Source organism: Harpia harpyja, chromosome 1, assembly GCF_026419915.1.
Source record: "Harpia harpyja isolate bHarHar1 chromosome 1, bHarHar1 primary haplotype, whole genome shotgun sequence".
Classification (NCBI taxonomy): domain Eukaryota; kingdom Metazoa; phylum Chordata; class Aves; order Accipitriformes; family Accipitridae; genus Harpia; species Harpia harpyja.
In genome coordinates, this window is record NC_068940.1 from 28,736,345 (window position 1) to 28,763,034 (window position 26,690).

Consider the following 26,690-nt stretch of genomic DNA (forward strand, 5'->3'; position numbering starts at 1 on the left):
AGTAGAATGTCATATAGCTAGTCATTGCTCTTAAAGGGAGCCCATTGTTTACAGTTTAACCCACTACCAACAAGCCTAAAAGAAGGAAAAAGATTGATCAGGACAAAGGGCTCCTGGATGGCTAAGGCTTTAAGTCAGGCCACCAGAAAAGTCTGTATACAGTCTGGGCCATTCTGCCTAATGGGTAGAAGAAGGATCTGAAATACACCTAGATTGCCCAGGCACATCAGGTTTAACTAAAAAACTGAGACTGAATATGGACTGCTGATGAGGGTCTGCAACAAACTTGCTACCAAACAGCTCATCATCCACCTACAGGTCCTTTGGCATTGACAAGACGGGTGCTAGGGGAATTACTTGCATACAGGACTTTGCTGAATGCTGTTCCTTTTGCCACACCGCTCCCTTTGACAGAATGGCAAGCCACTGGCATGACGAGTTCTGAGACTCAGACATCACTGGCACAGATAGCCCAGAACTAGCAGAAAGATGGGTCAGATGTATGATACCTGAACACTGCTGCGGGGACTTCTCCCCAGGTTTGAAGTTGTGACAAAATTCAAACATTTTCCCAAATACAATAAGAAGTGTACATGTCATCAGTATGTGCACTTCACATCTGAGGCTGTGTCCTGGTTTTAGCATTAAATGCATTTACAAATATACTTTTTGCTGTCTGTAATAAATACAGGTACCTCATAAGAGAATGACTATATCCGTTGGAGAACCACAGAGAAGTTAATGAAGGCCCGGACCCCAGACACAAGCAAAATTTCAGGAATCCCTAAGTTGTTTTATCTATACTTATGTAAGAATGAAGTTTCATTCAGCAACAAGAATTGTCAGCCAATACACATTTAACAGATACACCTTTAATCCATCGTAAAACAGCAGTCTCAAATGTCAGTGTGTAACACTATGTACCACTCTTCCTATACCTCCATCACAGGCACAAGTGTGGTCTCAACCTCTGTGAATTTAGTACCACAGAAAACCTAGAGATTCACAGGCACTATTAAAATACTGTCAGTTGTAAATCCACAAGTGGAAGACCGCATCCACTTTGTGGTAAACTTACTATAGGAGAACTATTTCACCTTCCAATGACATTAATGCTGGAAGTTAACAGCTTGACTAGAGTTTGAAATTTTATCTAGATAGGTTATGTGACTTGTTACAACCACCCCTCCCTGCAATTAGCTGGGAAGCTCAAAGCTATTGGGATTCTAGGGAACTCTCAAGGAAGAAACATCCTCTGATCTAGCCCCAATTTGTACTGAGGTTTAGAATAACAGATGCTAGAGCAGATACATGAATGAAAATACAACATGTCGGACATGTCTTCATTTTCTTTCTCCTCCCCCTTTCAAAAAACAGAAAACTTGCAAAGGTCAGACCTGAGAAAGTACTAGCCATACAGTGTTTCTATGAGACATTAAGAACTGCATTAAAAATGACACATCTAGAAGTATGCTACTTTTAATGGCAGTTCTGACATTACAGCCAAACTGAACTGATTCTTTTAATAGCTTAATTATATATCAAGCCTTTAAAAACAGCTTATCGGAGCATGTATTAAAGAACTAGGGAAATTTCTAGCCTTGTTGTCTAGTTTTGTGTCTAAACAAGCACTCTGATGACACACATTTCCTTCTGCCATAGTACAGACATACATCATACCAAACATTAAACCAGCAGACCTTCCTTTGAAATACTTTAAGCAGAATGTTTGAGGGAAGACCAATTATCTTCTGGCTCCCTTCCACACTAAGAGAACCTCACATTGGACTCATCCTGGGTTTTGTCATGCTGTCTTCATTTCAGTGCTGCACATTGAGGTATTACACTCTCATACCACTGGGCAGCCTAAATTTCTGGGCAGATTTCAATACAGCTGCAGTTAAACAATAAATAACAATATTCCTTTTATTGATTTAGACCCAAACATTCCTAATTGATTACACAGACAAATGGATATTTAAAAAGTGGACTAATTACCTCTCAGAATCTCTATTTGGATATGATCTTGCAAGTGGTGATACTGCATGGCTAAGAACAATGTAGGCATAATCAAAAACTTGTTTCACTTGCATGGCACCGTAAGAACTTCTGCCAACGTCGTTTCCTGAAATAATGTGACAGTCATCAGATCATCTTTTTTTAATATCAGTAACCAGAAAATTATTCAGACTTAAAGCTCAGAAGCCTTAACAATACAGCTTAACTCTGTTTAAATTGGTTAGCCCATCCTACTCATATCAGGAACAACTTAGGTGTGCCTATCTCAATAAAAGCAGCTAACCTTAGGAATGACACTTAACATAATGCATTCAATTTACCACTTATAAAATACCAATGTACCAGCTCCTGAAAGAAACAGAGAATAGAAATCAGCTTAAAGCTCTTACAGCTGTCTTTTAAGAGGGAACCTACCAAGCTTAAAGCATCATGTCTCACTTACCAGTAGAGTTTCTGCAGGCCAAATTCAGCTTAAAATTCCACTTGTGCAACCACATTATCTTCATAGGGCCAGGCATACTTACATCAACCCCTACTTAACCTTATCAAAACTACAGATTAATAAATGAGCTCATACAGATTACTTATCTCCACAGGATAAACCAGTTTGTCGAACTCTATCATAGAGGATTCCAGAAGTTTGTACAGCATTGTTTTTTGATCAAGTTAGTGGCACTTCTTGACTGCCCCCCTTTTTAAGCATGAGTGACATTTATAGCAGAACTCCTTCCAAATCCAGCACCACATGCGTGGAACTGCAGAAGTTAAGAACATGCTAAAGCTTCTGTATCAGGGACAATGTACAAGCATTGGTCTCCCATTTGACACCTATAAAGATCTTGCTATTACTAGCAAGAAGATTTGGGGGGCTTTTGTAGATTTATTTGGCACCAGACACCAAAGGTTCACTGTCACCACTCAATTTAAGAAACATAAAGAAAACTTCCTTCAAATTGCATGTCTAAAATAGCAACTAGATCTTGAGTGGGTAGAAAGCGGCTTACAGTAAAAGGTTCCCTTCTTTAGAATGATGCTTTAAATGCTGTGAGAACACTGGAAAGGGATGAACCACCGAACACGTTTATTTTAAGCTTGAAAATCAGATCAGGGCCTATGAACAAGTTTTAATGAAAAATCTGCTTTGAAAATTGGTGGGTAAAGGACAGAATCTATCCTTTGGAGGACTGAATCCAATGAGGCTAAATCTGACTTTAGAGGAACACTTCACTCGCTGAAGTATTTTGTCCAGCAAGCTGTTATAGACAAACATGCTGAGGTCTGCCATCCAGGGGAAAAAAAAACAGCCTTGGCTTTACTACTTGACAACATGTTTTAGTCCTTCAAGATTCTCCAACCATAATGCCACTTTAACAGAAAAGCATAATCAATGAAAACAGACTGGGAACATAAGAGCATTTTGGAAACAGAGAATTTCTTCAGTAATTTACATGGTCAAATAAAAACTGATCAAGAAATACTTCCTGTTCACTGAAGTAACTGAGTATCTTGTTCTGAATGCACCACTGCAGTATCCCACGGCTACTAGGTTCAAAATTACAGAAGCCTCTCTAAATGGCATATTTGCAATTGGACTCTATCCTGAAGTAGAAGCAGAGACCAATGTGGGCCTAGGACAGTGAATCTAGGAAGAAACACATTGTAATTAAGTTCAGAGCTGCACTACAAAGTAGCAGAGGACTTCACAAAGGACTTAGTCCAAAGGCAGCTGAATAGAGACCAAGCTATTGCAGTGGTCAAGAAATCGGAACACAAAAATGTTAATTCTACTAGAAAAACAATGATTAATTCAGTACACATTTCCCAGGGGCAGGACACATTGTTGTGTCCTGCAACAATGCCACCTTCCACATAATGACATGCTAAACAAATATACAAAAGAGAATTCAATTGAGAAGCAATATAGAAATGGAATATATACAAGTGGCTAAACACACACAATTGCACCTACCACTAAATTCAAGTCCATCTACAGTTGGACTCAATGATCTTAAGGCTCTTTTTCAACATAAATGATTCTATAAATTCACGTAAATTAAGAATACACACTCAAACAAATTGCATTAGTTTAGTGTAATCTGGTGCTAAGGCAGTTACATTTGATATGCACCCTGCATGAAGTTACACCAAAATGAAGACACTGCTGCTATAAACTGTTGGTTACTCCTTTCATCAGTTGTTGCCACCTCCACTGTTGTGCCACCAAAAGAAATCATAAGCCTTCCCTAATCCACTTACGGCAAACTCAGGCAGTTTAGTTTAAACCACCAACGAAGTTGTGTATGAGTCTTGATTGAAGCAGATTTGGGAACAGAGGCAGGATAGCTCATGCCATAGCATGCCTAGGTTCCTGGATTGCCTCATTCTGCACCTGTAATTAGTTCATAAAAATGTCTGAATAAATACGTCTTATTCAATTATACAGTCTGCAGAGCTTCTGACTTGCACTGCAGCTGAAAAGCAGGTATGGAAGCCAAAGCTACTACGTGAGCTACTGTGAAGTATACTAGTCAAGTCTGTGTAGAAGTGGCCCTACCTAATCCAGAAAGGAATATATTAAAGCAGCCAGAAGATCACATATTTGCATTTGCTGTCCCAAATAGATTTTCTTCTGAGAGATTGTTCTCATTAGCAGATCATGTCTTACATACCTGACTGAGCATCCTTCTTCCATCACAATCTACAGACTGATCAGTAAAAGCACGTAACCCATATGCTCTCACTCTTTAAAAAACATATAGACTTCAATCCTCAGATGTACATTAGTAGATAACAATGGTGTGTGATTTCATGTATAATTCAATCCTGATACTTTCTTACAAAGCCTTCATCCCTAAAGGAGCATGTCTAAGATTTCCATCACTCGCTATCAGTATTACCACTCTGTCAGGTAGCCTTCCATTACCTGAAGCAGTTTTAAGAACATGGCCTGAAAAGGTAAAGGTAAGACCATGAGCTAGGACTGAAGCAGATCCATTTATGTTAATCTATTATCTAGTAAGTACCTTTTTGCAATATTCAGCATCGAAGGGGTTTTTTCAGATGCTAACTTCAATTGATTTGTGTATTTTTATAAATGCATATATTTTATATACACACACATGTATTTGCATGTTCTAATGACAAATAACATATATTGAAAAGCTGCAATGAATAACTTTGGGCAGCCACTAAGGCTAGAACAGATAATCCTAATAGTTGTTGCCAATCTCAAATCTAATTACTTCCTCTGTCTGTGACCTATCAAGATGCAGAAGCAAGCAACATGAAGCATAATTAGTCCTGCAAGTTAAAGAGTCTCTTTTCAAAGAAAATGCACTGAATTTAAAGTTTAGAACTTTTGTTAGTGCCCATAGCAACTCAGAATGAAGAACAACCTATCTCATTAAGGGAGCAGCGCAGGTGGAACTCCAAGTCTTAAACCATGATTTAGCTAGTCTTGCCACTACCAATCTGAACAAAGATCAAAATCAATCCTGTTCTGAGCATCAGAAATGACTGAAGGACTTTGGTAATCACCTGATTCACAAAGGCATAAAATAATAAGCTTCCCTAACAACCTGCTGAATAAACACCAAGTTTGTTTTACAACCACAGACTAAAAGATTTGTCACCTGCAACCAGAGTCATGTCTTCCAAGACAGGATACTGCTAGACCAACTCCGCACAAACCTCTTCTAGGACAATATCATCTACCCTGCTCCAACATGTTCCTGTTAACAGACTTCCAAGTGCCTCGCTTTGCAGTTGTCCTAAATTAATGCTTTCACTTTTTACACATCAAAGAAAGGACAACTGCTTTGAGAAACTGAAATGGTGGCAGCTACAAGGTGTTTATAGGAACTCCCTTCTTTGGATGATGCTAAGGGAAAGATTTTCATCTCATTACCCTGTCCTAGGACCCAAGAGAATCTGAGCAAAACCCACTATGACCAAAACAGCAACACAACAGGTTGATGCCTGTTCCTTCCAAATCTAGGAACTAACAGAAGGTACTGAGCAGGTAGAACTGAGGTATCATATCCTTCTGATGACATCACTTATCTGTTAGCCAGACATCACCATTTCTCACTGAAGAAAAAACAGTTCCTCCAACTTAAAAAAACTAATCCCACTGAACTTAATCCTGTCCTCTACAAGACTGTCTAAAGCTATTCTTATGAGTTACACCTTTCAGCATCCTATTGCTGAACTCCTGCATACACTCATAGGAGGGACTTTTACACTACTTAGATAATCTTGAGAAATTTAAAGGCTTTTTTTAATCCCTGTATTTTTCTATCTGATTTCTGGATTAAGAAGTCATCTTTGGAACTCTTCTTCCAAGGCTCAACCAGAACTTTAGAGAAAGCTGTGATCAGGCTAAAAAAGGATCACAAAAAAGATTAAAAACTTGTGCATACAGTACAAAAACAGGTTTGAGGAAAAAACTCTACAGCAGCTTATGCTAACTTAAGTCAAGAAACATCTGTGTCCACCCTTTACCAAAATACTTGTTCCAATCTCCTCGACAGTACTGGCACTGACCCTCATGGAGTTAGAAACTGAGTGGATCTGACCACAAACTAATCAAGCAGAGATGATGACTTGTCAACTGTGGGCAAGGACCTGAAGCCCTGGAAAAGTTTTTTGTACTGCGACACAAGCAATAACAGAACTAAACTAATTAACAAAATTCTAGACATTAGCTACATACACTTGACAGGTACTTTTAGATACTGTAGGAATATGCAATTAAGTCTAGATCTAAGGAGGCTGTATTCATGAGATCCAATTCAAAGAGCCATCCCATATGTTCTATATAATTTTCCTCCTAGTTCCATCAGGCAAGTTCTGAAGCTCTGTGGTAGCTGCCAGAAAATATCCCTATGGGACATAGTGGTCAGGTAACCAAGCTATTGTCAGCTTTCATTTCCCTTACCAAAACACTTTACTGTAAGAATTACATTACCTCAGCCCATATAACCTCATTTAAAATTTAATTCTTATCAACTCTTTGACAGCATATAAGTATCTTTCTTCTAAACTACATTTCTTTGCTTCTGCAAGATTTGTGCTAGGAGGAACCGTTCAGAGCCCCTACTAGACTTGCGATTTATTTATTTTTTTTCTTCTCTGAAGAGTCATTGAAGAAAAAATTCCAAAGCACTATTAGCAGTGATTAAAATATTGTGCAGTGTATGTAATTTCTTCTCTTTCAGTCCTCAGCAGATCGGAAGGAACAGAACTGGAGACAGTAAAGGTTTTTGAAGAAATGCAGCTCATGCTGCTACTCAAACAGGTCTTCAGGCAAGTAAGTACACAGCTACTGAAGGAAATCTCAATAACACAATGAAAGTTCTGCATAATCACACCTACGCCTGGCCGAGTGCAGAGTCATGATGGACACAAACTCAGAGCTAGAAACATATCAGAGATGTGGTTAGACAAACAAGTATCTTAGCTTGCAACCTGTTCTAGAAAACTATGAACATTCAGCATATTGAATATTTAGAAAGGTGCCAGACTTCAGCTACTGATCCATGGTATTTGCTTTAGAAGTGCCATACATAAGCAGTCTACCCACAAGACGTGACAGTATGGAGTTTGAGTGCCAATTACATTATAGAAATATAAATGCTGAAGTCCAAATTAACTGAAAATTGACTTTGTTAAAAAGCTGTTTTGGAATTTCAGCTACTTGTGATAGTCTAAATGGTATCCAAACAGAGTACTATAAAACTGGAAAATTTTTTCAGGAGCTCAGCTAAAATTAATCTTGATTACTTTGAAGGTTACTGAATCAAAACCAAATCGTAAAGAAAAAAAAATATTTTAAGGTAGTTACTTTCAAAAGTACATGCAACTATAACTGGCATTCTCTAAAGCTCCCTGTGCAGCACAGAAGCCAGTTATGCAAACCACTCTTCACACCAACACCATAATACAGCTGCTGCCTTGCTACACATTCATGGATATACACCCATGTTTCTGTGCAGTCTCTACTGCACTGCCCTGCAGAAGAGGTACCTCATCTGGGGCATTTCTTTACTGTATGGTATAATTTATCTGAAGTATGGCACCACAGACTGTGGCAGGAAAAGCTACACCTTCCATTCTCATTCTCTCATAATAAACAATGGAGAGCTGTTCCTACTAACAAACCTCCTTCTGGGATTTCCGAGACCTCTTTCTTTCGCTACCCCTCAGCGCTGTTAGAGAATCTTATTATACATTCAACACAGTTCCGAATCTCCAACGCATTATGTATCTGCGCTGTTTGCATGCAATTCAATCTACTCCGGCTATGAATCTCGGGAAACTTCAGGTCATTATCTCTTAGCCCATCTCCATAACTGCACCTCGACACCAGCAACAGTGTCTTCTCAGTGCAGCTTCTTAACATATTTGACAGACTTCAGGGGTTCTAATGTAAGCTGTGAGAGCACAACTTGAGCCAGAGCTCCAGAATATTGCAAGAAGTGTACAATCTTACCAGGCAGGAGAGGATCTTCAATACATAGCATGGATGGTCTGTATCCATTAGTCATGACTTTCATGATTTCTTCTTTGGCAATATAGGCACCTCCATTTTTTATTCTAATACCAGTTTTCAAGTAGTTAAAATTCCTTCCATAGAGTTCAAAAAATTCTATCAGAAGCATTCCAAGGTTTTCATCAGCTCTTCTGGCATCAATTCTTGGATGCAGCTGTGACACAGAACAGTTGTTAATTATTAAAAATTAATGCTTTTCAGGCCTAACAGTGCAACAAAAAGCTCTCATTTAAACAGCTGAGTATAATCTCGTTACACAAGTCTGAATTGAGTCATTAATTCTTCATGTACTTAAACTACTTTCACATAACCAAGAGGGGGCAGCACTTCAGCAGTATCTGGCATCCAAAGATTTCTTCTCTCCTCTTCCAGCTTTTTGAGGATTAGTAAATTCTTTTCCCTAAGCCAAAAGCAATAAAGAAGTACTGCATGCTACATTACGGCTTAATTAGTAACAGAGCAATACCTGATTTTTCATAGAAAAATCCATCAGTCTTAATGTTTTCAGAAGCAGGGAGGGAATCTATTTACCCCAATTGAAATGCAGTTCTTTTCTCAATCTCCCCATATTCTATACAGTATGTAAAATCTATACTAATATTTCAATTAATCATTAACAGCAGCAGAATATGTAGGTTTTTCCTCTATCACAGCTGCTGAGACACTAACATTGTACCTCACTGTACTCATACAAAGCTTACTATCACAAAAATTTATTAGAAACGGTTATAACTCATTAGCTATTTCATCAGTTACCTACAATACCTGCCAGTTTTAAGTATGTCAAAACCTAACCAACATATAATTAAAAACCAACTTGACTGTTCGATTTCATAATTTTAATAAACACTGAAATCAACTACTCTGCACATTCAGTATCAGTAGTCTAGGAAGCAACAAACTTAAACTGCATACTGGCAGATTTACAAAACACCAGCAAGATGATTCAGGTACCAGACTAGGCTGCCCAGGAAGGTAGCATAATCCACATCACAGGCCCTGGTATAGAAAGCAATGCACAGCCTCTATGCCACTCACAAGGCTCCTGCTGCTGTTTCAGTTCACACAGTGAACAGAAGTTCTTTGAGGTTTGAGAGGTAATCCGTAGGAGCTGCCAGTGATCAAACACCTGGAGCTGTAACAGTAAACCTGTGCATTGCTATGGGAGTCAAAGAAACAGCACCATAGCAGGGCATAAGTACAGAAAACAAAATATTTTCAAGAACACAGAAACAAATAAGGAACAGACTTACCTGCAGGAAACTAATTGCCATTAAAATTAGGCTGTAAGAGCTAATTCCACCAGTAAAAACTTCATTCAAGTCCCTCTGAAGGAGGAACTGTTTTAATACTAAAATCAAGTAAGGCAGCAAAGAATATTTCTGCAAAGCAAAATAAGTCTTATAAATTACAATGTCAACATTCCAAAACAAATAACTACACAATCTCAACACAAGAAGATTCATCCTCTAATACAAAAATGTTATTCAGTAGTGTGCTATAAAGTGTTTCCACGGGAAGAACAGAAACATGCTTTTTTTTTTTAATTCTAGAAACAGATTAATAGACTTCAACTCTTATTTAATCAAACAGCTTACATATCAAATTTATTTCTTCCCCCTAAACAGGAAGATTTTTATATCCTTCTTTGAATGCCAGTGTCACTCATAGTCAAAGCTTTCCATCTGAACAGTACTTTTACTGCAGAGCATAAAAGTAAACCTTATTTTATGTAGCTACAGAAAAATTGGTTTTAGACATTTAGCAAGATAGTATTCATAATCAAGCATCACTTAAATTCAAGGTAAGCAAAACTTGAACAGACTTGCTTTAGAAGCAAAGTTTAGTACCTATCTGCAGACCTAGATATGATTGTAGAAGTCCTTTCAGTGTATAGGCTTATCCACACAAACACATATCACTTGAAGGCAACACTGAAGAGATACCAGTAGAAAATAAACTAAATATCCATGTTTAATTAGTATTAATGAAAATAGTCTTCAGCAATAAATTTTCAAAAGTCTTAAGCCATACCAAAAAAGGTTAGCTAAGCATTTAGCACATCCTTGGTAAGTAGGACAACATTCATTACATGGCTGATACCTTCATGTATTCCTTGATAAATCGAGCTGCCTTCACACCAGTTTCTACATTAAAACTGATGTCAACTTTCACTTCTGTCTCCTGGTCAGTAAGTTTTATTATTGGTACCTGAAAAGGTTAAAACAAGGTTTTATAAATCCCCAGAAATGCAACACTGGTGCTATTCTCCAGCTTACTCACTGAAGGCACATGGACACTATGAGTCCAAATGAATGCAACTATCAAGACAAGGAAGCGTGGTTTTGAGAAAAGATAATCTTAACTTGACTGACAAGCGAATACTTTTTAGTGAGGTAACTAAAAACACAGGCATGTATGAACACATTAACTTACGATCACTCATGTACCCTCCCATAGCTATTTGATATCTGCCTTCATAGCTGCAATATGAATGTTTTGTAAGACAACTAAATTTACTTAATTTAATGACTCACTGCTGTTAATAGGAGACATTCTACTCTCATAAGCTGTGGCAACTGCATTCATCTGACCCAGCACTGCACCATTCACTTGCTAAACTGACAGAAGACTAGCCTAGCAGAAAAAATAAAGCACTGTGTGTTGGTTTATCAGGCTGAACTGGTTCACTGCAGAGTCAAACGAAAGCCAGAATGGATAAAAGCAAAGCAGGAGCAGCAATACTTCCTCTTCTGGCAGCAAGAAATTATTACAGAACTACTGAATATGTAGTTCAGTCTCACACCACCACCTCAAAGACAGTGTCCTACAAAATAGTCTTACAATCATAACCTGAACTTCAGCTGATAACATTTATTTTAAATTGGATTTCTTGTATTTTTAATCTGAAATGGAAAACAAAAAAGATCAGAAGTATAGCATCATTTTATACCAACAGCAGAGGGAATAAAATAAGAAAGGCTAGTAGAATTGATAAGCCTAGCCTAGTGCCATTTTCCATCACTAACTGGTATCACTGATTCTGAAAATCCAACCCATTCTCAGGTAAACCAAAGATTACCAGAGCTACTGTTAATGTACTGCTATTCCAATGCAAGCCACAGGAATCTTCTGGACCTAAAAGAGTTACCCTATTTAAGAGACCACAAAACATAACAGCTTGCTAACAGAAGTTTGGAATACTATGCTTAGTCTCCTGGGGAAAACACCACTTGCTCAGTAACATAAAATTCTTATACTATAAAGTTTTTACCATATTCAATGTGATCCCTTAGGCTTACAAGACAGATGCAAGAGATACTACACATCAGTTTCACAAATGAAATAAAGCTCTTAAGTAGCATATTTTGGAAGGGAAAAAAACAAATGCTGGGTTTGGAACACTACACTATGCCATCAGAAACAAGACAACCTGAAAAGTCAGGGTTTCAAGGTGGATAGCTCTAGTTACTGGCCCCTGGCTAAACAAAGTCCTCTCAAAGGTCAGTGGAAAAACATTATCCAAATAGTTAATTTATTTTACTAGATATTTTGCAAATACTTTCAGATCTTTATTGACAACATAAGCAAAAAGTATGGCCTTCCAGTAGATATAGTACAGAGAATTACCACTGTCCACGTAAAAAACTGTGTGCTATTGCTAAGTACATACACATTCTACTAAAATTTTGCAGAGCAAAACATTGTGCTTAAGACAATATCATTTGCTTCATGACTTAAGAACACTATTTATCACCAACATCTTAAGTGGTCTGAAAGCTTTTCAGTTCAGTATTCCAAAGACTATTACTTACCGTAGCTTTATCAAGTACTTTAATGGAATATGGCTCAGCCACATTGTGTTTTCGTAGTGCTTGCTCCAGCAGCTGTAAAGGGGGCCGTTCCCATTTCCCAAAAACAACTAGATCAATATCACTAGACAAAAAGAATACAGCATGAGATCCTGAAGTCTCAAGCATAATATTCCACCAAAAAAAAAATGCTACAATTGGCATTCTACATATTACAAGTCCTCCAGGGTGACCATTTTGTAACTTTTCATCTAGGCTCCCAATAAGCTTCCTTTAGCAATGTTAAGTAAGAGATGGTCTAGTGTGCTTTAGGACCCAAAGTAGTATTCTAGTTTCTTGCTTTCAGTTCTCTGATGAGTTCTTTGAGCTTCTCTCCCTTTTACCTTTCTTGCTCGCTCCCCTCTGACTTCCACAGCCCAATCCCATCCCTCATCTACCCATGCTGACAGGCATGTCAATACTCCAAACAATTTTTATCAGTTATTGTTATTCATAGAAATGAAATTCCCAGTGCTTTCCTACTGAAAATGTAATTGATGCAAAGACAACGTAGTCTTTAAGACACAGCTACACAGGTTTTCTACATCCATCTCTTGAACCATTAAGCAATATAAAACACTGAATTAAATAAGACATTTTGCTCTCCAAAAAAAAAAAATGGAGAAACACAGCTGCGATGACTCCTCTGACTTTGCACATTAACTCTGTGATAAGTGACACACTCTTAGAAATTCACCTTATTTAACAAAACACGATCTTTACACAGGAAATATGAAACATTCAATTTCACTGTATCTTGAAAACAAAGAGCCAAAGACTAACCCCAGACACAAGGAAAAGGTAATTCACCAAAGGGTCAGTAAGTACCTAAAGCAGTACAATGATATATCAAATATTTCTCAGATCTCTAAGTTCAAAAGCTCTTCCCTTTGTGACATGGGACATTAGGCAAAAATTTTATTGGAAGTTTGATAGGTTTACACATTCCAGTCTAAATTCACCTTTGAAATTTACCATTACTCTAAAAGATGACAAGCTTCTATATAAAAGTAAATTATTACTTACCTAGTTGGAAGATAAAGCCCTGTACTAAAGCTGCCAAATATCTGGACCTGAAAAAAACCAACACCAGTGAAATATCTTGTAATTATGAATGCTCACTTCATTTACTTTCACAAGACTTAAGATTTTTCTGGACTTATTAAGGATATAGCCCAGGAAAAAAGTTATTGAACTTACTTTACTACATACTCTGTTAAGCTTGTACAAATACACTTTCTTTTATAGATGCAACTTTAGAAGCAATTGGGGTTTTTTAACATGAAATGACTACCAATCCTGCTAGCAACAGAGCACAAGCATTTGAAACAAGTCCTTTCCACTATTTATTTCCAGTTCAACAGAAGTATAAGGTGTTACATATTTCCTTCCTTCCTGCTCCCTTCTTTCCTCACGGAACAGCTTTACAGAAATTGGAAGAGTTTAAGGGAAACATTTTTCCAAATTTTTAGGTTTAAAAACCAGCAAGTGCTTCTAAACATATAATTCAGATAAACACAAATACTCCAGATTTTACTGTAAAGGTGACTATGAAATTGTGGTAGTGTTTGTGTGTGGAAAAGAAGGCATGCTGAAGAGACATTCATGGTCCACATCAAATACTTTACCGTGCTTCCAATCTAGAGAATTGAAACGTTCTTCCTCTGCTACAGCAAAGCACAATCTACAAGTTCACTTCTTTGAAGTGACCTATGTAAAGGCTGGGCAACTCTGGGCCATTTCAGTGTTAATATCTGTTCCCACAAGCCAGAAAAATGTTATTACTAAGGGAAATCACAGGTGAGGATGAAGTAGATGAGATTTATAGTATCTTTAGCTCAGTACTGTGGCCACAGCCTTCACTCTTTGTCATGGAAGGCTATGAAATCAGTGGTTTGAAATGTTTTTCTGCTTATTAATGACAATGCTACTATCTGGTAATCAGAAAGGTGATGCTAGAGATACAGTTTACATTACATTCCTTTTGGATGTTTTTTGTTTGGAGGAAACTTACTCTTGGGGTAATAAACTGTTACCCCAACCAGGGGTTTGAAACTACAACAACTTTGGTTGCAAGATACCTCAGGAAGTCAAGTCCAACCTTCCCACTAAAGCAGGGCTAAAGTAATTCCTTGAATGTCAAATTTGTGAGGAGTACAAAAAAAATATGGGTTTTTTAACTGTTCTTTTGTAGAATATTTGTATTTACAAATATCCAGAGAGTCAGGACTCCTTGCAGAAATGGATACATAGGTAGTCAGCCTCACTTTAACATTAAAAATGAAGTTATGCAGAGACAATCAACTTAATAAGCCTTTAAGAAATACACTTCTTAAAGCGGAGTGTTCTTCACATCCCCAGTTCTCAAAATGAAAAAATTATCAGTAGCCTTCATTAACCTGAAATCTAGCTTTTAAATTTCCTCCACTTTTTAAAATAAACTGCCAAGTACTGCAAGAGCTGTGATATTAAGTCAATTGCCTTAAGTTTGAAGACTTATCTGTTCATTTCTAACACACAGACAGATAATAGCAAGGTTAAGTGAACTGAGCTCTACAATTTACTAGAGAAGCAAACCAACACTTAAATTACACTCACATCAGCTGTAGGCCAAAGATCTTTGATGACCGTTTCTATTCTTTTCACCACTTCTCTTCTCATAGCTGCTTCTTCAGGACGAGGGGACATGAAGTCATAGAAGTCAATTATTTCTTCATGTAGTCTAAAGTAGAAAGTAGCATCAGTTATAATGACCATTTAACTATTACAATAAATTTCAACAAAAACAGGCCATAGGCTTTATTAAATACCATAATTTAACCAAAACCAGCAGTACTTTTAAGAAAGGTGAATACCACAACAATTAGGCTTTCATATGGGAAACTGGAGGGTTTAGGATCTGGGATTTGGGACAGATATATTCATACTTGATTTTCATGGCAGCACCTCACAGTAACCTCAGCAATACCTACATATCGGCCCTCATCACATTACCTAAATGCTAAAGATGTCAAAAGACACAGGATGCAAACACTAGCAGACATTTACTAACCTTCTTACTGGCTCAACAGTGAAGGTCAGATTCAATTCCTGATTCCCAAAGATTATTTTCTTTAAAAAACAAAGCACAGTCTTAAAAACTACACAATGATCCAAATGTGAAGCAGCACAAGAACAATTAAAATCTTCAAGGAAGTTTGTTCTTCCAGGGGTTTGTTCTTCTGTGTACATGGAAGTTTACATGGACTTGGAAACAGGCCACTGGCATTAATGAGTTTTTGTAGAGGGTGATAAAAGGGACATTTTAGTATTCCTTGATGTGAAAATGTCCACTTTGACAAACGGTGATTCCTTTGACCACTCAAGCCCTTTATTAGCCATTCATTCATATAGGAAGTAATGTTCCAACTGAACTACTCAAAGTGAGAAGCATTAAATATATTCTCAAGTGTAACGTACATTAATACCAGTGTTACATGAGGAGTTCTGACACTGGATCTTTATACACCTGTGAAGTCCTTTTGTTTCCCATCTCATGATACTATAGCACACTTGCTGCCAAATTTGAAAGAAGATCAGAGTTTTCAGGTGAACGTCATGTTTGCTTTCAATGGAAAAGCACCAAGACATGCAAAAAAAAAAAAAGCAAGTAACTACTGCTGTGATATTTTACAAAAACCTCTTTTTGATGTTGACATATTTCTAAGATTTCTCTCTAATTCAAGAAACATATCAGTTCAACATTGTAGTGAAATCCAAATACTGTCCGTCCCACCCCAAAAAAAGTCAGGTTCAATCCTTAGTCAACATACTTGGCCCTCCAAAAGGAAAATTTTATACATCTCTGGGAGAATTCTTAACTCTTCCCCTGAGACTTTTGTAACTCATTTTACTAGAGAATTCCCACTCTAACAGATAGTCTCCAAAAGACCATATGCCTAATTTTTAAGTGTCAGGATTCCTTTCTATCCACATTCTATTCAGATTTTTAGCACCAAAGCACAAAGATACCTCTAAAAGCATACAGATTTAGAATTACAGTTTGCCCTTTCTCTGATCTTAAACTTGGCCTGGATCCACAATTGAACATTTAACTATGCAGCAGACTTAAATATTTCAATTAGTTGATGAATCTACTTGATTTCAAAACTTCAGAGCAAGACAGAAAATACAAACTAACATGCTCCTATTTTATTTTGTTTCCAGAAAGTATGCTTTACCTGCCCCCCCTTTCCAAAATGACAAAACCAATGAAGAAAATACTTGAATACACCTAACAGCAGTGGGGCCAAACTAAAGACCTCCCATTGTCCTGCTTACAAAAATCAGCAGTAGGCAGATACAAGGTGAAAGCAAGAAAAGACAAAGCAGTTATCCAAACCCCTTGCAGCAATCCTTCCAAGCCTCCAATAATTTCGTTTGGCATACTTTTGGGGTAGATCCCAACCATAATGTGTATTAGCTCAAAGGACTTTTCTTCCACTGATTTTTCCAGGTATTTTTAGTCCATTTATGCTTTTGTTATTCATGGCATACTATGAGAATTTAAGTATGCATTAGAATAAAAAAGTGCTTTATTTTAAATTGTCGCCTGTTAATGATCTTATCTGATGTTCTTTTTCTTGGAGGGGTGGGGGGGAGTTATTACTGGCAGTTCATCTCCAAATGTAACACTTCTCAGGCTCTCAATTCATATCCACTTGTCTCTATCCACCAGTTCTTTTTCAAGCTAGCAATCCTCATCTGTTTTTCCCTCCTTACACAGGAACAGGTCCAAAGTTTGATCACTGCTGACCTTCTTCAGCTTTTCAGCTGCACCATGTTTTCTGACAGGTGGCCAGAAATGCACACAGAGCCAACATATAATTATGCCATTCAATCCATGACACACACCTGTTTTCATTTTATTGTCCATATCTTTGCAAGGATTGCTGCTAACTGCTATTTGAGGATATCTGAGCATACCCCTGCTCTTTAAAAGAAACCATTACAAAGGAGCTTCAAAGTGTTTTCTGAACAATAACCACCAACATAAAGCCCACCCACTGGGTATATTCAGCCTGAATTATTTTTCTTCAGATTCGTGATTCCATATTTACTAGAATTTAATTTTATCAGCAATTTTATAACCTAATGAACAATGAACTCCCACTGCAACTGTTTGCAGTCAGTCCTAGCTTTCTATTAGCCTTTCTATCCTTTTCTCAATCATTTCTTCCCTCCAGGTATTTATGAATATATCAGGCAAGAGAGTCTTGAGTAATTCCACTGGTAACTTTCCCTTATTATAAAGTAAATAATTCATTCTTTCCCTTGGTTACTTCTAAGCAGTTAACCCATAAGCCCAGCAAACCTGTGACTCTTCAGTTTTTACAGTCTTCCAAAAAAAAAAAAAAACCCAACAGTTCTGTGTTATCAGACTGACCACACGAATAAGGATTAACAATGAAGCCTCCAAGGAAATGAGACCTGTGAGGCACAACTAACTTTATCAAAGCATGCACTAGCTCCTTTCTTTATGTTTACTCACACAAATAAGTTCTGTTTTGTTATCAAACCCCATCCAACCACTCCAGGAGATCCAGACATTCCTGAAAAAAATGCATTTACGGTAGCCATCCCATATTAGGGAAGGAGGAGAATAAAAGCAGTCTCAGTTCCCCTACGCACTGCAGCCTCTACCATACACGGCGTAGTCTTTCAAAAGCAGCCCCTAGTGTGTCAGCAAGGTCAGAAAAATAGCAACCACACAAGTACTCTCACTTCACTGCCCCACTGAGCTTCTGTTCAGATGACATACACTGTCACAATTCTTAATTATATCACAAAAGACTCCAAAGAATATCAGCCATCACTAGTCTACATTAACTTCCCTGATCTACTTTTTAAGAAGTCACCTTCATATTTTCTACCTTGCACTGGCAAGGCAACACTTCATTTAATGCTTCAGTTTGCATGGAACAGCACAAGAGCTAGATAATCAAAACTCATTTAAAGCTCAAACCATACGCTGTGGTTTCATGGTTAAGTTCCTCTGGAATTCTTCAGCATATATCACCAGACATGGCTGTAAAAGTTATCATTCTGCTGATGGATTTAGATGCTCCTTACTGAAATTTAAAATGACAGTTGCCTGGAGTCAAAGAAAGTTCTGGTGAGAAGTCTCTTAAGCCCTTCTCTAACAAAAAGCAATGCAATTAGTTCACTTAGTTTTTACTACATGATCTGACTTCTCTTGGGTGCCCTTTCATGCCTCTCTGAGCCCTAGTGACTCTGGCAAGTTTCTTGCTTTCGATGTGCAAGGTTTTCAGGTTCTAATGCACTTAGCAAAGCAGTTCTCAAACCCTCTGCCTTAACAGACTTCTATTTTGTTTGCTCTTTCCAGTTTTCCTTAATTCAACAGCTTCTACTTCTCAGATAACATCATCTTCCTGGCCTACATCCTCCTGGATAAGAATCAATGCTATCTTCACAGTCAGCATATGACAACACAACCATCTTAATACAGCATTTTCAAGCATTTTACCCTTTTGGCTTCCTCCTGAAGAAGCTTCTCAAAACCAAGATACTTTTTTAAAATGTAATGTTACTATAGTTTACATTTCTCTAAACATCTTTGCTCAGACAAGGTTATTGGAACACAGTTACAAAAAAGCAGCTCTGATATACATAAAACAAGATGCTGTATGCTGCTTAGGACTAATCTCAGAGTAACTTCTGTATTAGCTGAAGGAATAATTTGGTGTCTGAAAAACCAGATCACAACGGGATATTCACACAACAGTATTTTGCTGATGTAGTCTCTACAACCTTCATAAGCACTTGTTACTTCTTAAGTAAGTGTACTGTGACTTAAGTAAGATACTGTGACAGTATCTTAAACATTAGGAACAGAATTACGATTTGCAGCACATGATATACATGCAGATATAAGTAACATCTTAACTCTTTTTTTTTTTTTTTTAAAGATAGAACTTCTTTCAAAATATAGCATGAGTCAATTTTCTCAATCTCCTTCTGGTGTCTTAAAAAATTTGGGCTCTAGCAGCATCCCAGCACCTAGCTATCTTCTATCACATTTTAAGATGCCTATTACACTACTTTCCTAGCAAAGATAAGCGTTTTAATTGACTTTTTCACAAGGCAGTTTCACTATATTTATAGAAACACTGGGAACGAAACTTGTTGGTGAGATCTAACAGTACTCTTAATGCAAGGTGGAAAAGATTAGAACGCAGGGATGCAGAAGAGAGGCTACTTGTACTTGCTACACTATTCAGCTTGCTAATTTTAACAGCCTGGAGGAACCTACCATTCACTAATGCTATTACTGCTACACACAGTAAACATCTGCTGCTTACAGGCTGAACTATGCAACAGAATTGACACCTTTTGTTTACCAAAAATTTATCCCTTTTACTGTTTTAGGAAAGACAGACACACTTCTAGTCTTCAGGTTAAAATAATACTCAGGAGACATTCTCAGACTTTTGTAGTGTTTTTCCTTAAAGGCAGGTTTCTAAGAAAGGAGATCATTTACTTTACTCATCATTTACTGTACTGTTACAACTATTATTATATATGACATTGACTTGTTACTTCAAGGGCTAACTTCAATGCAGTGAAATGAAATTCTCAAACAACATCAACAAACTAGAAGGTGAATGAAAAGCTACAGCAACTTTGCTCCCTAAAGTAAGCATGTTTCTTTTCAACATCATGTCTACACTACTAAGCACATTAATTTATTCTAAAGAAACAGACAGAGCTATGACTGCATCATTTACATGGAACAACTGATCCTTTTTAAAAACATACTCATTCCAGTAAGTAAAGAATATTTTTCTAACTGAAAAGTCTAACGCATCAGCCAAGAATCCTTATAAAAGGAAAGAATAGATGTCCCAGTTAAAGCATGTGGGTTTAACACCAGGGGTGAGTAGGAAAGGGAGGTAAAGAAATGGGGAGGCATAGGCAGCATTTCAACAGAAGCTTTGTTGAAATAAAGGTTACTAATAATAGGATAAGTTCTTTCATAAAAGTGTGAACTCAGAAACATGCCCAAGGACTTCACTGTCTCAAGATTAAATGGCGAAAGGCCCAGCAGCCACTGTGCATATTTCAGAAATCTGTTGAACTACACCTTCACCTACAACTACTGCAAAGCACAAGTGCATTATCATGGAAATGCAGATGAAATCTTACACTACAACAATCAAATGCATTCAATAGTTGAAATCAGTGTTACAGTCTAAAACTCAGGAACACAGTTTAGTGAAATAAAGGAGAATATATATATGATTGAAAGCAATAGTATATTCTGAGATACAGAATTTTTCCAATATTATCTAAGATTAAGACATCTGCAAAAGTAGCAAAAATAGAACTATGACCAAGAAGATGAGATGAACTTACAATTCCCATCCCACTCACAACACCCATCAGGTGCCTTTACTTTTTTATACCAGTCCTCCTCACTACCAGTAACACTCAGGTAATAGTACTCTATGCCCTATGCAATGTTCTAGGCTTACAGATGAGAGAAACTATGAAGACATAGTGCTATGTTCACAGACCGTACTGCTGCACCAAATCAGTCTCATATTACTAAGTAATTCAGACAGCAGTTAGCTTTGTCACTGTAATTGTATGGAAGGCAGCGAACTCAAAGACTGGCATAAAAAAAAAAATCTCAACTGTATAGAACTTAGATATGTTTTACAGGTAGGTACCCTAAATACTAAACTCAAAGAAGAATCAAGCTTACTTTGCGTGTTAGCTACTAAGGAGGTAATGGAAAAAAAAAAAGTACTTTTGTTCTCATCCACAGAACAAAGAGTAGTTTATAACATATATTGTACCTTTTCCACAAGAGATCGTATTGTTCTTATTTCCCCTCTAAGCCTTCTCTTTGCCCCACTCTTGCAAGTCAGAGCCAGTCCTAATTTTAGATCGAGTTTCTTGTCAATTAAATTTTACCTCTTAAGAGCACTTTGACAGCTCACGCACTCAAGAAACTAAGCTTGTTGGACTGATTTACACTGCAAATTTCCAGACTTAAGTAACAGAATTTGTTTGCGTTTTGGAAGAGAAAAAGAATCAAAAACTAACCTATTTTTGCATAGTATGTCAATCCAATAAAACTCAACCAATTACCTTTCAATGGCTGGACATACTTTGAAAAAGCTGCATTATAAAAATCTAGGAAAGAAACTGATATATCTGCAAGTTAATACATGGCAAAATAGATCTGCTACATAAGCTTCTGAACAGCTGTACATTACTCCTGACTTAGGCTGCTGGACTTTACCACACCACCACCAAAACATCACATAATTATTTTGTTGCATCAGTGAAGGAGCATACCATATGTTAAACCTTGGAACTGAATCAGCAAGCTCACTATGCCAATAAATAGAACCGCTAAACACTGAAATTCCTGTCTTAATACTATTCTTTTCCAAATGCCCAAAGATAGCAAGCGATTAACATCCCAGACAAGTCAGAAAGGTTGCAACAGCAAAAAACACATTAGTGATGAGAGACTAATTATGCCCATGTAGATCAGGTATGCATTACACCAGGTTAGCCACTGAAACATTTAAAAGAAGCAGCAACTCTTGATATAATCTCAAGCAGCAGAGTCTAATTCAAAATGCATCCATCAAAGCACCACTAGCAGCAAACCCTGCACGTTCAAAGTCAGTATCTCTGCAAGGCAACAAAAGCTAGAAAAGCCTCTTCTGGATTTAAGTACTGCTGCAGTTCACCATATAAAAGAGCTTCTTAATTTAAGAATCTCAACCAAAAGAACAAGTGTTCCAGTATTAAAGATACCACACCGGTTGTTTAGCAAAAGCATGCATCACTAATCAGATTTTAGGGAAAAAAAGAGCTTCTACTACCTTGTCACAGGATTCCATCAGAAGATGTCTTCAGAAATCCTGAAGTCATGTACAAAGCAGGAAAAGAGGATTGGAAGATTAAGGATATTAAAAAGGATTATGAGGAACAACTTAATGAGATGCAAACCTATGCTTGAGAAAGGATAAACTAGCTCAGGAGCCCAAAAACCTGCTTCTGTTAAGTGAATTAAGTGATCAGAACAGAGAAAGTTAAGTGATTACAATGCATGACAAGTAGAGAAGCTAGTTTTTATTTTTAATTTTTTTTTTTTATCCCTCAGAGACTTCCCTGATCCCTAACTATACAGGGAGAACTTGTCCCAAGCCAACTTTTTAGTAGAAAATACTTCACAGCAAAATCTATTCCTGATAATTTGGTATTCACCAAAAGCAGCACTCACTTGATACTGCATTTGTATCAGAAGAACATTAAGCAGCCATCTTTCTTTTTTTAATTTAAAAGCATTAGTTTTGCCATTCATAATAGTCAAACTAGTCAAAAGTAGAATCAATGCAACACATGAATAGTTATGACTGTATCAAGATGTCAACATAGCTTTCATAAATGGAGTAGCATCTTAAAACCATTAGGAATTCTTTTCAAGAATCAGTGAACCACAAAGAAAATCCTGTTATCTACTTGGATTTCCAAATGCCATTTGATAATGGTCCCACATGTCTTTATGAAGACTTATGAAGAAACTAAGCTGACATGGGATGAGAGGGAAGACCCTCATGTAGATCAAGAACTGTTTTAAAGAGAAAACAAGCAGCTGGAACTCTTAGTTTCCATATTAAAGGAAGGTCACTAGTGAAGCCCAGAAGGGCCCTATGCTAGTCAACATCCTCTTAAGTGATCTGGCATTGGGACAAATAGTAAAGAAGAGAAGTCCGAGGCTGCAAGGTTATCTAGAATAAGCCAGCTCAAGAACTGCAGATGGACGTTAAAATACAGAGTGCACAATGAAGTAGCAGGCAGAATTTGAAATGGGATAAATATAAGCACAACAGAGGCATATGAGAAAATTCTATCTTTACAAAGATGCAATGAGGGGCTCTACACTAGCTCTAAACACTGATAATCAAGATCTTGAAATAAGAATTCTGTTAAAAGGTCCTTTCAATACTCAGTAAGCAAAAAGAACAGGCAAGTCCCGTGGTAGTAATCAGGAAACAAAGTACAAGATAGAACAAGATAGCCTAAGATGTAGGAATACTGTGACACTATCACACACAGGTCTGGTTCATCCAAGTCCCTAAGATAGAACAGAACTGTAAAGCATACACAGGTGATAAAAATCTAGAGGCAGGAATCAGCTTCAAATACAAGGAATGATTAAATAGACTAGAAAACAGACAACTGTCAGGTGATTCAACTTTTCCCTTCCCTCTTTCAAGTCAGCCACAAAGAGCATTCATGGACTGCCTCATTAATGCACAGACCTGTGGCTGCCAGCACCTACAACCCTAGTGACAGCCTCAGGACAAAAAAAAAAAAAAAAAAAGGATATTTACATAACGCATAGCTCAACTGAGGAACACCTTGCCACAGGACACTGCTGATCCCAGAAGCTCATACCAGCTCAAGATGCAATGAGACAAATTCATACATAAAATCCACAACAAGTTTAACAATGCACTGCCTGTAGCCCCGGTAGTCCAAGAACCATAGATCATTTAAAATCTGAGAGATTATTCCAGGAAATAGCACCACAGGCTCCTGTTGATATATTCTTCTCCAAACATTTGGCACTGGCCTCTAATGGTCCCACCCGGTACAGCTGTTTATGTTCTTAGTGCCAATTATCTCTACTGCCAAAGCCTAACAACTGTGAAAAGCATCATGAAGCCAATGCCAGGATTAAAGTGCCCCAAACATGTCCCATTCTCCTCTACACACAGATGTGAGCACCTGTCATGCAAAGCCTTCTCATGTTTTACAACTGTAGCTCAGCTTTTCTGACCTCTAATACTATATTCTCTCTCAAGTCTACTGCTGCCAAAATATTCCTTTCATTCCCTTACCGAAAGCATCAGAGTCTAACTCTATGCTAGGCAGCCACTTTGCAAGGAAACTTTGAGCTTTACCTACTCTAGTCAACTTAGTCGACCGCAAAAAAGAGATGTTACGTTCTTTTGACAATTCATCCAGCAGCTACCCTTGAACTCTGCTGCGTACCAACCTTTAGGCATGAAAACAATCCTTTCAACCACATCATGATGCTCTCTCAAGTCTCTGTCCAGAAATTTACTATGACTAACAGGCCCTAGCTACCCCTGCCCTCCTCCTTGCATACTACAGTATATACTGCCTAGTTCTGCCCCAATCCTAAAGCCAGATGAAACAAGAATCGAGTGTACATTGCCAGCACTGCCTGCCTCTTACATTAAGACCTTCACTACAGGTAACCACCGAACATTGCAGATAACAGTCACTAATGATTTAACAGTAGTGTGGATGAAGTAAAGCCCACTGTGTTGATTCTTTATTAGAAGGTATTAGAGCAAGACAGCACTGTTAAGTACAGGACGGAGTTAGAATAACAGCCTTGGGAATCCCTTTAAGCCCTTACAAGTTGCTGGACACCCCAGCGTAGACAGTAAAGGCTTCACAGAGTTTCCAAAGTCTGCATTTTTCCAGCTCAGCCAAAGTACAAGAAAATAAAATTTGCAAAAGGGGCTGACAATGTGGCATCCCTACACATTAATTTGCATTGTCCAGCTCTGACAGCAGCATAATAAGAAGTGAGGATTGATAAACATGGAACTAGAGCTCTGGAAGGCCCTGAATGCAATGCATTTTTAACAGTGCATTGCACAAAACCCAGTAATTGAATTTATCTTGGTCACCGAAGTTCAGCAATATATCATAAAAGCAAAAAACCCAGCAAGACTGGAATTAGAAACACTTCAGCATACAGATGAAGAAATAAACAAAACCTAATACACAGCATATAGTAACACCACCACATCTGAGTAGCTACAGAAATGAATCTCTGGACATCACGTTTGGTACACAGTATCCTTCAGCTCCAAACTAGTCAACACTGAAACAAGTCTTCTGGGGAAGCATTGTCATAAGCTTACCTTGCTTATGAGGACTCTTCCCAGGCATCTGCTATGGTCACCAGACAACGCTGGCCAGAATCCTCCTTCAGCCTAACCAAATGTGGAGGTGTTTGCACTGTTGTGCTCTACAACAGAACTTTTGTGTCATTATCAAGAAATACTTAAAGACAACAGGTATGGAGGGGGAAATATGAATGCAGCAAGTAGACAGATGCTATCCAATGCTAATTAGTCCAGGCAGAGCACCATTCCAATGTATCATAACACTTCTGGTATCCACACTAATCCTCAACAAGCCAGTTCTTTTGTTTCTGCACAGCACTATAATGTACCAAGCAGATATGCCAGGTATTTCAGCACTGATCTCATTCAAAATCTACAATTTATCTGAATATGTAGTTGAAGGTATTAAGCAAAACAGGCTCATATTGTTAAAAATGCTTTAATTCTTTAGTTAATTTGTTAAATTCCTATTAAGCAGCAGAATAATTAAATCAGATACGATTTTATACTATTCATAAGCTATTAGCTACATCTTGAGATAAATGCCCTATTATCTGTGTACCCAAGCAATGCAAACCTAGCAGTAGAGACCTTAGTAAAAAGTTTAGAATAGCTTGATTCTATATTTTGGAATAAAATTCCAGCACTTTTAAACTCTCTGGATGCTTAAATTAGTCAGATATATTTAAGATACTGACTTTACAGAAACAGAAGGTATTACTTTGATGTACAAAGGCAGCAGACCCTAAGATGCTAGATGTAGTTTAAAACCACTCAAGAGGATACTTTACAGCATCCTCTTGTACAGAGGATACTTTACAGCAAGAAACCATATATAGTTCTGAACATCAGTCATAACAGTTTGAGCTAACCTCACAATATTAAAGGACACTTATCTGCATTGCATATGAAACCAATCATTTTGTCATCAGTACTCCTAACCTAAACCCAGGCATTTAAGAATTTACACTGTTTCTATATTAATCATTCTGTTGAAGCACTGGAATAAATATGACTTCATTCTCCTAACTCCTTACCTTCAAAAAATCTGGAAAAAGATGACATAGGCCAATCTAGGCCATCCTAAGGCATAGCTTCAGGATGAAATCTAATCAAGCATGGCTATTCACACTTGTGTTTTATGAGGGAGAATTTCCTTTACAATACAAAAGATTGGCATGCTGCTGTCAGAAGGCGGTAAAAGCAGTAGGTACAAGTCCACCGGAAAAAAGGAATGCTGTACATAAAACAGAGCAAAACACAGCCTTTACAACATAAAGCATTCCTAAA

General features: G+C 37.6%; 1 protein-coding gene across 6 annotated transcripts in view; it reads right to left on the reverse strand.

Moving 5' to 3' along the window:
• Nucleotides 1-26,690, reverse strand: part of TENT4A (terminal nucleotidyltransferase 4A) — a 62,646-nt gene that overhangs the window by 31,863 nt on the left and 4,093 nt on the right. For all 6 annotated transcript variants that reach the window (XM_052782061.1, XM_052782082.1, XM_052782051.1 and 3 more), the window contains exons 2-8: nt 15,022-15,145; nt 13,450-13,496; nt 12,388-12,508; nt 10,676-10,783; nt 9,826-9,954; nt 8,513-8,726; nt 1,999-2,125 (exon numbers count right to left, since the gene is read on the reverse strand). In XM_052782061.1, coding sequence (XP_052638021.1) covers nt 1,999-2,125; nt 8,513-8,726; nt 9,826-9,954; nt 10,676-10,783; nt 12,388-12,508; nt 13,450-13,496; nt 15,022-15,145 — 870 coding nt within the window. The remainder of the gene's footprint in view (nt 1-1,998; nt 2,126-8,512; nt 8,727-9,825; nt 9,955-10,675; nt 10,784-12,387; nt 12,509-13,449; nt 13,497-15,021; nt 15,146-26,690) is intronic.